We start from the raw sequence: 12,492 nt of genomic DNA on the forward strand, positions 1-12,492 counted from the left end.
AGTTTGAATGGCAGGAGTGGACCTTCGAGGTGGTTTTTATACTTTTGCACAGAAATCCTATCACTAGTGTGTAGAGTGTGAGGTGAGCCGTATAGATGTGCCTGCCCAAAGCTGTTTGCAACGTGCATCCAATGCATTTCTTAACTTAGTTCCTGTGTGTTTAATGCTCATTTTACTCATTTATGCATCTCACTCTGTAGGTATAATTTCGGTGCTTGTGGCACTGATGGCTGGTAAAGCCGAGGTCAAGTACATAGCGGACAGAATTGAGCCAAGTGAAATTGCACAACTGATTGAAAACCTGGGGTTCGGAGCAGTGGTTTTGGAAGGTTGCACAGCTACAGATGGCAGCATTGAGCTTGTAGTGAGTATATATGTAAACCTTTGTCACTATAGTTCCAGCGCCCGCTCCTCTTAAATCTATTGGAATAGCATAAAAGTTCATCTTTAGGTTTTTATCGTAAGTGAGGCTATCGCTTTACCCTTCATATGTAAGCCTATAAGCACAGGGGCATATGAGCTTTGCTTCATTTACATGCTAATGATGGATAGGCAATGCTGTCGCCATGTACATTATTTCCAACCCTTCTCGAGATGGACCCAGCTCACTTCCCATATGTGGTGCATTACTATCTATTCTGATGCTCTTTTGTTCCCTGTAGGTCACAGGGATGACCTGTGCATCTTGTGTTCACAACATCGAGTCCCGGCTAAGGAGAACCCCAGGTGTCCTACAGGCCTCTGTGGCCCTTTCCACCTGCAAAGCTCAAGTCAAATTTGATCCAGAAATTATTGGTCCACGAGACATCATACAAGTTATTGAGGTACGGTAAATATAACATGTTATGGAAGGAGTAATAGCTGTATGTACATAAACTTCACATAAAACTCCATAGACCCCCTAATGCTGAAACATTTTTCCTGGCCAACGCACATAGGGCCTGACTTTGAGTCAGGCGGATCTCTATGCACAGATGCTAACGGCGAGTGTTTGCACACAGCGCATTGTGCAGATATGAATTTACGCATGTTTACGTTTTTCTTTCCTATTCTGAGTCGGGCAGAACTGTCTGTTTGTGAAATTGGGCATGTTGAGGCAGGTGGTGACAATGCGATCGCACCTAATCGCCCTGACTTATGGGAGTGTTGTGGGCGTGTATCAAAAGTTTTGTGCGTTTCTGAGTCGTGCTAATGATATCTGTTGCAGCGGCTGGCGATTGGGTGGCATGACTTTCCGCTTACAGACGCACTAACCCACGCCTTAGCCCTACAGTGACCCAGAATCAGCCCCATACTTACATACACAGCAGGGTCCTGGGTAGGAATTCTATGTATGCAGTATGTGTATTTACCGGAAACTACCGTTCTATTGCCACTTTTGAGGAAAATTCTGCCTGTGCCAGGGAAAAAGAAAAACCATAATGGCGATAAGCTAAGCAGATAGTGGATTAGTGGAAAAAAAAACAGTTCTCGGTATCAGGCTTTTTAATTTTAATATTGTAGGTTTAACTGGGTCAATGTTATGAATATTGTGTTTTTTATATGGTTTATTCACTCCACAGCTCAGCCCCTTTCTTTAATTGCAATAAATATGTAGACAATGAATTTTCATAATTTTCGGAGTAGAATCTAGAATTATGCAACTTCTACATTGACGATCTCTAATCCTATTTCATATTCTCTCATATTTAGATTTTTGTAATGTTGCATCCATAGCATCAATCATCTCTGTACCAGCAATTTAGAATCACAGTTCACATGTAGTGGTCATGTAGGGAGAGCTGGAAACAACCATTTCCTATCCCATTTTAAATAAAATATTTTATTTGATTATATGTTTATTTTTAGGGTATTGGTTTTCAAGCTTCTTTATGTAAAAGAGATCCAACAGATCACAACCTGGATCATAAACAGGAAATAAGACAGTAAGTGTATAAGCATGTAACCAATGTATGTGAATAGATGGGTGTGGTATATTTGGTCGACTGTCACTATCATGGTTGTAATGCCGACATGTGGCCGTGCATAAAGGACAAAAACATGGACAGACAGACAGATTTCTCACGTATTATATAGATGAAAAAATATATTTTCTAATAAAATATGCAGTCTCCCTAATCCTGGCAGCAGTTGCCCTGCAGCAAGACTCTGGTGAGAAAAGCCTGGCAGTGATTTATTCATTGTTTCTAAATTAAAAACTACAGATAAAATGGAGGGAGGTGTCTGAGTCCTTACCTGAAGATGTTATTCAGATTCTTTTTCTGAAGATGTTGCCCTTCAGGACCTTATTGGAAGAGGTAATCCAAAGTCCGTATCAGTAGTCATTATCCAAAATCACATAAATACTGTAAACCAGGAACTGCTCAGAGAGCATCAGTGTAGGACAAAATGTCACCACAAAATGGCTGCCAGTAGCTGGGCATTCTTTATATAGGGCAGTGATCTGCATTGTGACATCACAATGCATGCAGGCAGCAGCTAGAGACAGCTGTAGCTTAGATCAGCTCTGGGCCAGCCACATTTATATAAGATCAGTTTATGTTTGTGAAGGCTGGTACTTCCTTGGTGAAGCACTGATTTTCACCAGTGAACCATGCATGGAGATTTGGGCTGGAAGGTTATATCCCTATGTAGTGCCTCCAGGCGTGCTGGTGCAGGTACAAAGAATGATCATCTAGCTGGGTCTGGTACACAAATGGATTGCAGAAGAAGACAAGTCACATACTGATAATACTGGATTCTGGGACCCCTATTTACCATAATTCGCATGGCAATATTTAAAATTCTATTACATGAATGTATCAAAATCTAGGTGCCGGGACAGTGCTTGCGAGAAAGCTCTGTCCTGGCGAAAAAGCAGCACACGAATTTCGCAATTGTTATTGATCTGCACATACGCAGTAGCTCAAGAGTCCGGCAGCCCCAGCATTGGCGGAATGTGTGGAGGCTGCAGTGTGCACTCGGGTGCGAGTGGAGGCTGCAGTGTGCACTCGGGTGCGAGTGGAGGCTGCAGTGTACACTCGGGTGTGAGTGGAGGCTGCAGTGTGCACTCGGGTGCGAGTGGAGGCTGCAGTGTGCACTTGGGTGCGAGTGGAGGCTGCAGTGTGCACTCGGGTGTGAGTGGAGGCTGCAGTATGCACTCGGGTGTGAGTGGAGGCTGCAGTGTATACTCGGGTGTGAGTGGAAGCTGCGGAATGGACAGGTCAGCACAATACAAAGCACGATTAGGACTCTTCTGGCTGTGCTGTTCACTCCACAGCAGGGGGTATATTTACTAAAGTGTGGGATTTTAGAAGTGGAGATGTTGCCCATAGCAACCAATCAGATTCTCGCTATTATCTTTTAGAAGGTGCTAGATAAATAAGTAGAATCTGATTGGTTGCTATGGGCAACATCTCCACTTATAAAAAACACGCAATTTAGTAAATATACCCCCAGGAGAGAGGAGGAGAGTGGAGGAGGGAACTGCAAAGATCTTTCCCTCAATGCCTGCAAAAGCACATTTATTGAATCTGCTGCACTATGGGAGCCTCTCTACGCCATCTGAAGATGGCATTATATTTGAAATGCTCCCTCCAGTATTATTTTACAATTTATCATTAGTATATTTCAACGGGATGCGGTCAATATCCTGACCACTGGTATTCTGGCTCTCAGAAAGCTGACACCGGAATCCCGGCACTTGTCAGAATCCCGGCACTGGCATCCCGACCACCGGAATCCCGAAGGTAAGTAGAGGGGTTGGGAGGAGGGATATACACTAAGGGGGAAGGTTTAGGGTGCGGGGAGGGGATGGTTAGGGTCAGGCATCGGGGAGGGAGGGTTAGGGTTGGGAGAGGAGGAGGGTTAGGATACTGACCGACAAGTGTCGGTATTCTAGCCCTGTTGGGATTCCAGCGTCAGGATTCTGACCGCGGGGATCTCGAGCGCCAGCATCCCGTACCCATTCTAATTTCAACAGATCGAATTTGCCATTACAAGTATAGGAAATGCGATCTGTTTACGAAAAAAAATTTAATTTAAGGGCTTGGAGGAGAATATTGCGAATTCTCCAACAATTGACCTTTCATACATTTCGGTGATACTAAAATAATGCGAAAATGGTTATAAAACAGCCTTTTTCGCATTATTTTATAAAAAAAATAATAATGATAAATAAGCATGTGGAAGAGCTTATACAGTGCGTCCGGAAAGTATTCACAACGCTTCACTTATTCCACATTTTGTTATGTTACAGCCTTATTCCAAAATGGAATAAATTCATTTTTGTCCTCAAAATTCTACACACAATACCCCATAATGACAACATGTAAAAACTGTAGCTACGCCCTTGCCTGTGAGTGGCAGCTGGTCTGCCAAAGATTGGAAGAGTGTGTACGGTGACATCATCCTATCAGTAGATTGTTTTATACAGTTCCCCCAGTAGTGGTCCCTTTATGCTGTGCCCCCAGTAGTGGTCCCCCTATGCAGTGCCCCTTAATCAGTGCCCCCAGTAGTGGTTCCCCTATGCAGTGCCCCTTATACAGTGCCCCCAGTAATGCCCCTTATACAGTGCTCCCAGTAGTGGCCCCCCCTATGCAGTGCCCCTTATACAGTGCCCCCAGTAATGCCCCTTATACAGTGCTCCCAGTAGTGGCCCCCCCTATGCAGTGCCCCCAGTAGTGGTCTCCCATGCAGTGCCCTCAGTAGTGCCCCTTATACAGTGCCCCAGTAGTTGGCCCCAACTATGCAGAGTCCCTTATACAGTGCTCCACCAGTAGTGGTCCCCCCTATGCAGTGCCCCGTACACGTAAAACAGACACACAGACATTAAACATTATACTTACCTGAATCCCCGTTCCTGTGCCCGCCGCCATCAGCTCCTCCGTCGTCCTGCTATGACGTCTCTCCCTTCACCCACTGCTGGAGCCGGAAAGTGGAGCTCATGAGTGAGCTCCAGCCCGGCTCCGGCAGTGGGCGCAGCAGCCAATGAGAGCTTGTCTGACTCTCATCGGCTGCTAAAACAAACACACAGCCGCCAGTGGTGTGTTTGTTACTGTGTAGTGTGGGCTGCACTTATGTGCGGTCTGCACTACATTTAATGAAACCAGCGGCGCACTCCAGTGGCCGGCGCTCTAGGCAGCTGCCTAATGGTAGCGCCAGCCCTGGGGCCAGGCCCCAGAGACTGCCTGGGCCATGTAGCAGCCGCACTCTCTGCAGCTACTAAAGCTACGCCCTTGCTAATATGACTTCTAACTGTAAGGTAAGCTTATTTTAACCTAAATGTTTTCTGAAAATTATGTTAAATGGAGATGGACAGATATATGTTTTAGTGAAATGCAGGCATGTTGAGATTTATCGCCTCAGTAGGCTGTTCATGTGACTGGGTCACATTATAAACGGCCTTTGTGATGTCGATCAGGTTTGGTACAAAAGTCACTGCTTGTTATAGAACGGCCACTTATCAGCTGTATCTAAGTGTAAGGTAAGCTTATTTTAACCTAAATGGTGTATAAAATAATGTTTAATGGATAGATTTAGATAATTGTGTAAATCAGTATTTCCAAAACTCATTCATCAGGGAGCACTAATAGTGCATGGTTTCCATTTTTTTCTAATTGGTGCAAAGGTGTATTCATTACTGGCTGACACATTTTAAAAGATCCACAGGTGGAGCTAATTATTTCACTTATGATTCTATGAGGAGACCTGGAGAACATGCACTGTTAGCGCACCCTGAGGATTGAGTTGGGGAAACACTGATATAAATAGATATCAATGGTGAAATGGAGGCAGGTTGATATTTACCACTTCAGTAGGCTGATCATGTGACTGGCTTACACCACAGACAGCCTTTGTGATTGTGATGTAACTCAGTTTTGGTATAAAAGTCACTGCTTGCTATAGAACTGACAGTTATCAGTTGTATCTGCTGATACTACGTATCAGGAAATGTTAATTTTGGCCATACTCGCCAATGAGGGACGTGGCTGTTCGTGTAAGTACAAATATACGTAATATTTCCCTTGAATTACAGGTGGAGAAATTCCTTCTTGTGCAGTCTTATATTTGGGATCCCTGTCATCTCCATCATGATCTACATGTTATTTACTCACAATAAACACCATGCCCCTTCAGCATTGGACCAAAACATAATCCCCGGGTTATCTATCATGAACCTCGTCTTCTTTATACTTTGTACACTAGTCCAGGTACAGTATGTGCAGTGTGTGTTTTCCTGACATATTGGACAAAGATTAAATTAGACTGTAAGTAATATAGGGATTTCAGGAGTCTATTTATCAAGCAGTGAAAAGTGTGGACCAGTGGAGAAGTTGCCCATAGCAACCAATCAGCTCCTGCCTATTATTTTATAGACTGTACTTGATAAATGATACTTGAAAGCTGATTGGTTGCTATGGGCATCTTCTCCACTGGTTTACTTCTCCACACTTTTCACTGCTTGATAAATAGACCCCTTAGTGTTATTGCTGTGTTATCATGCCTGTGCCTCCCATCCCTTCCAGGCTGGTACACAATATGCAGCGCAATGTGCTTTATTATAAGGGGTCACAGACACTTTCAATTCCTGAAGTTGTATTAAGAAACATTCCCAAAAAAAATATACAGAGTTTTACCATTTTATTGTGTCAGTAACAATTAACTTCCAATATACTATTAGTTTTATTTTCTGAAAATCAGTTCACATAATTTTTATTCCCAGTTCAGAGGTAAGAATACATCGTTTTTAGAGATTCAATTTACAAAATGTACGTGAAATTCAAATTGATTCAATACCCAAAAGCAGTGCAGAGTCTGCCACATAGTCACTCACACCAAATTATTTCCCAATCTCCAGTACTATAGCTACCAACCACCCTGACTTCCAGGGATGGCCTAGGATTTAAGGCTTCTGTTCATACCATGGTTGACTCAGCCCTGCATCTGTTATCAGGACCTTGTGGTGACCCTACACTGTAGCGGGGCTACATGGCCCAGTAGCCACAGCTTGGTTTGTTAATAGCACCGCTATGAGACTTCCTGAGTCTATGCAGCCCATCCTGAGAAACCAAGGGATGCCCAGAGCAGCCACCGATACTCTCAGGCACAATGGACCTTCTGGCAGAGTTTTCAGATTGTCTATACTTTATATTTTAAAATTCATTTAAATTACATTATGATAGTGTATAGGGGCCATAGGGGAGATGTATCAAGCCTTTGGCCCGTCATCAATATTGGAGCGAAAAGTCCGTGCTGGACTTTGCTCCACATCGGAGCTTTTCTGGGGATAAAGTATCAGGTGAGTGCCCGCTTTATCCCTGTACTCAATTTGGAGCCGGCGAAAACAGGAGCCTGCGGAAAGGTAAGTATCTGGAAAAATAGGGGAATTTTTGGGGAATTCATCCTGGGACCCCCCCTAATGATGTCCAGACATGGGGGATCACTGTGGGTACCCCCGTTTAGCCCTGCAGAATGTGTTCTGCATTTTTAAATAGCCGCTGCAGATGTTTTTTCCCGACATTGAAGAAGTGATGCAGAAGAGCACTTAGGTTTTCTTTTTCAGTTTTAAAAGTGGTCCCATCAAATTTGGGGTACATGAAAATGGGTACTAGCATATTTTTAAGTCTCTAAACTAATTTTTTAAAAATGCAGCAAAAATGCACCTGCTGCTAATAGCCTATTCTAGAAAACACCTGCCGCATACTTGTAGAACACCCCTGAACCTATTTCCCTATTTTTAAACACTGTTCCCCATTTTATTTTATTTTATTTTTTTTTTACCCCAAAACTTAAATAATTTTTTTGGGGTGTCCTATTTATTTATTTTTTACCTTTTTTTGACACGGTTCGTGTTCAGGGGCTATTCCCAGGGATGCAGGCTATTTTTTTAAAGCCTGCACCCCTAAACCCCAATTCTGCACTTTTTTTCGTCATGTAAAACATGGTGAAGAGTTATCCCGTTTTTTTTAAAAGACTTTTCAAACCTGCAAAAAGTCTTTGAAATTGAATACGGGGATAATTGAGGTAGGCGAAAATGACGTCATTGAGATAAATTATTGCCGATTCTGACTTTTCGTAGCCTAATTGAACACCCCCCTTAGTGAGAGATAAACTGGGGAAGTTGGCCAAAGCAACCAATCAGCTTCTAACATTTATCTAGCACAGTCTATGAAGTGTCAGAAGCTGATTGGTTGCTTTGGGTAACTTCGCCACCTTATCTCTCTTCAAGGTTTGATATATCTCCCCTATACTGTATTGAGTAAGTAAATTGAGTACCCCTGTCTCCATCTAGACTGGCGTGAATGTGACTTGCCATCCGCAGAGGGCCCTGGAGGGAGATTGTACTGGAGTATTTGCAGTTGTTGGCACTATTTGCTATTTCTCCAGTTACTAGAAGATTACTGCTCAGGGATCCCGGCTTTGGCTGTTGTCCTTTTATTCTATGTTAGTTTAATCATATCTTGTGCTCACAAATCCTGATTAAACTTTATTTTGGTTACTGGCGCTGCTTAAAGGAAGTGGAAATATTATCATGGCCATAACCCTTTGGGGCCCCATGACATCTGCAGCTAGCTCATTCTTTATGTTGTTAGTTACTGTTTACCGTGGTCTGTGCTGTGATACCCTACACTCTAAGTTAGGGGTGGGCAATAAGCGGCCCACCAGATGTTGTAAAACTACACATCACAGCACGCCCTGCCACTGTCTTGCTAGTTGGCCATGCTAAAAATGTTGCAATGCATGCTGGGATTTGTAGTTCAATACCAGCTGGAGGGCTGCATATTGCCCACCCCCGCTCTAAGTACTACTGTTAGGGTGAAGCTACATATTCCCTTCCCATTATTATTGCTCTGTGGTTCCATATGTAGAAGTCAGTAAGGGCCCAACGTCACGTTTTGTACAGGGGCCCTAAGTCCTAGTTATGGCAGTAAAGAAAATAATGTATTAACTATGTAATTGTTCTATAGATGCAGAATAATTGTAGGGATTTAAACTTTGCCTAAAAGTGTAATGCTTGTCTGATCCACAGTCCTTTGGGGGATGGTACTTCTATGTCCAGGCTTACAAGTCGCTGAAACACAAAGCAACCAACATGGACGTGCTCATTGTCCTAGCCACAACCATCGCCTATATTTACTCTGTGTGTATCCTGATTGTGGCCATAGCAGAGAAGTCTCAGCAGAGCCCAGAGACTTTCTTCGATACACCCCCTATGCTGTTCATGTTTATTTCTCTGGGGAGGTGGCTGGAGCACATAGCAAAGGTAATTGTGCTAGATTAGTCCCAAAGGGGCTCAGCAGGAAATCTCTGCAAATCCCAGTTATCTCTGGAAATGTTTAACCATTACTAGTGCTTGTGGGTATTCCCAACACTGGTTGGCAGGATAATGATGTGCCGATTACAGCAGATTTATAGGATTTAGTGTATCAGCTTACTGTACTTATTTACTGTTAATCCTTGCCTGTAAACTGATATAACTGTTTACATGAGCTGTGTATCAAGTATTGCTTAAAGAGTCTTTATTTTATTTTTTTTGTCAACTGCTCCACTCCATGTGGTTTTCATTTATACAAGTGTATATAGTGAAATTAATAGGTGGAAATTTTTTTGTGTGCTAATTATTTTCTTTTTATGCATCGACTGTTGGTTAAAGATATTTAAACATATTTTAGTTAACATATTATTGGATAATGAGAAAAGACAGACGGGGGACTGACCACTGCTGGTTTCAGATTTGCCTTTGAGTTGTTCTGTGCTTTGCTGTACATTATAGCTAACAAAACCTCAGGCGTTAACTTTGCAGGCATTAACTAGCATTTATTTTTTTAAATTGAGTAATTTGTACTGGAATTTTTAAAAAAACCTATCAAAAACAGAAAAAGACATTAAAACAAACTGAATCTAATGACCTTGTCGATATATAACATTGGGGAAAAAAAAGCAGCACTGATAAAGGTATAAAAACCGCTAGCATAATAACAGCAGAAAAACACATTAACTGGAAAAGCAACATAAATGTCGTAGCTCATACATATACAGTAATCCTACACTGTATTATTATTATTATTATTATTATTATCGTTTATTTATATGGCGCCACAAGTGTTCCGCAGCGCCTTACAAGGTACATATCCAAAAAGTGACTTACAGTAAAATACAATACGATGAAGGACAAGGACATGGATAATATACATTGATACATAGGTGGCCATAACACCCACATAAGCAGCAAAGCATAGGCACCAAGTGTTAGGTGTCCTAGTGGTGAGTAAGAGGTGGATGAACATATAGTAAGGAGAAGCACAAGAGGGTAGAGGGCCCTGCTCGCAAGAGCTTACATTCTCAAGGGCCTATAATGCTGGGGACCCAGGAGCAGAGTATCCACCATAGAGAGAACCTCGGCAGCAGGTAGTGAGCCAGCTAAGGATGGAAGCCATAGCAACACATGACAGTGAAACCCTAGATTAACACAATAGACATACAATGTAGTCACTGAAGTGTAGGGAGGACACACCACCTCAGGGGACTCCTTTTTGCATATGGCGATTGGAGCCACTTGGACCAGATACGTGAAATTTTAATTCTGCTGACCTAGCTAGGTAAATAATTTTGTGTGGCGTTAACCAGGGATATCCATTCCATTCTCTAAATTCCAGGCCAGCAGGGGCCATATATGAATGGGCCACACAGACCTTAGCAATTGTACAGGTATTAAGGACATATTGCCTAGTGTATTTGTCCAATATATTCTTATTCAGGGCTCCTATGGAGCATACCACAAGTGTCAGTACAGACAAAGGGACACCGGTGGATGACACTATCTGCATTACAACGGACTAGAAGGCCCGAACAGTACAACTATCCTAAAGTAAATGCCGGAATGAGCCCTGCAAGCACATAGAATTCAAGCGACCCAAAACTTACACCAACATACCAGAGTGGTATACAGTATGTTCTACGGACAATAAATTCATTTGTTGAAAGCCTATAGAGGCAGTAGATGCCCAAAGGCTTGACAGTACAGTACCCCACTACTAATCACCTAAAGGGCCCAAATCTGCTTCCCAGCAAATCATCTGCTGATGGGCGTGCACACATGAATAGGAACATGATAATGTCCTACGGGAGCTGAGTGTATACAACATTTTCTTAATGGGAGACTCCTGCAGGACAGGGGGGACACTTGGAAACTGGGCCGCCAAGGTGTTGAAGCTGTAAATATTTATAAAAATGTGTAGAGGATATCCCAGTTTCTGAACTAAGTTGGACAAATGATTTAAGTATCCTTCCATCCTACAGTTACCCTATCAACATCATTATCCTGCTCTCAGGACCTCAAATCAGTTGTGCCGCATAATAGTAGAAGTGAAAATGTGGCCTGGCAAGACTTTCCAAGTTACGGGACAGAGTAAGAATATCATAATGAATCCAGGTTTGGCGATCCACCCAGAGCAGAGAAGATGCACAGCTATCTATCTTACAAAAAACGTTAAATGGGATGAAAACGAAGGAATGTTGAAAGACATAAAGGAGTTGCACAACCATTTTCATTAGATTGACATTCCCAGTAATAGTGTAGGGGGAGTTTGCACCAAGCCTGAGACTACAACTTAAAGTAGTCAATCTGACATCCTGGAGGAATAGGCAGATATGTTGTTGTTATAAATTGTTGTTTTGTTCTTTGTAAAATAGTCTTCCATACATAGGGCCTCATTTATCAACGAGTTTTATCATTCACAACGAGTGATAAAACTGGTTGCGTATGATAATGGTGCTCCAGCCAATCAGCTCTGTCATCTGTTTGAAAAATGACCGTTGGGAGCTGATTGGCTGGAGCACCAGTTATCATACGCAACAGGTTTTTATCACTCGTTGAGAATGATAAAACTCATTGATAAATGAGGCCCATAGTCTGCAGGTTTCCTGCTTCTGCATAAATGCATTTGTACATAATGCACAATTGGCAGTGAAAGCAGGACACCGCTTTAATCAGTTGGCTTTCAGAAGTCGTGTAGAGTTTAAATTCAAAATAACTTTATTATTGGTGAGTTCTGACATTACAACATTGATAGGTTTTGTTGGTCACAGTTGATAGGAAGAATTTGAAACTCCTTCCTTGTAGCGTAGGCTCAAGTTTACAGAGCATTTATTTATTTTTCCAGTAAGAAAGCGCATAAATCCTTCCATGCAGTGATGAAATGCTGGCTGATTTAGGGGGTCATTCAGACCCACTCGCAAGCGGCAGTTCCCCACTGCGCATGCGCACGACGGAGGGAGCTCTCTGCGACAGCCAAGCTGTTGCTCCGAGTCTCGCACCAAAGGGGGCATGCTGTCGATGGTGACTGACAGCACGCCCCCTTTGGTGGGCGTGCCTGCCAGACGGAGGCGTTCCCATGGGAACGCCTGCTGTCTGAAGCCGGCCCCACTGACATCACTAGTGATATCAGTGGGAGTGATTTTGGCTCTGATAAAGCCAAAATCACTCCAGGGCTTGTGGCTGGGAAACCCTAC

General features: G+C 42.9%; 1 protein-coding gene across 1 annotated transcript in view; it reads left to right on the forward strand.

Moving 5' to 3' along the window:
- ATP7B (ATPase copper transporting beta) overlaps window positions 1-12,492 on the forward strand; it is a 119,932-nt gene that overhangs the window by 83,060 nt on the left and 24,380 nt on the right. The window contains exons 5-9 of the mRNA XM_088469233.1: window positions 201-364; window positions 663-824; window positions 1,849-1,925; window positions 6,017-6,191; window positions 9,011-9,244. Coding sequence (XP_088325359.1) covers window positions 201-364; window positions 663-824; window positions 1,849-1,925; window positions 6,017-6,191; window positions 9,011-9,244 — 812 coding nt within the window. The remainder of the gene's footprint in view (window positions 1-200; window positions 365-662; window positions 825-1,848; window positions 1,926-6,016; window positions 6,192-9,010; window positions 9,245-12,492) is intronic.

This window comes from Taudactylus pleione, unplaced genomic scaffold, assembly GCF_031769625.1.
Source record: "Taudactylus pleione unplaced genomic scaffold, aTauple2 ptg000089l, whole genome shotgun sequence".
NCBI classification, from domain to species: Eukaryota; Metazoa; Chordata; class Amphibia; order Anura; family Myobatrachidae; genus Taudactylus; species Taudactylus pleione.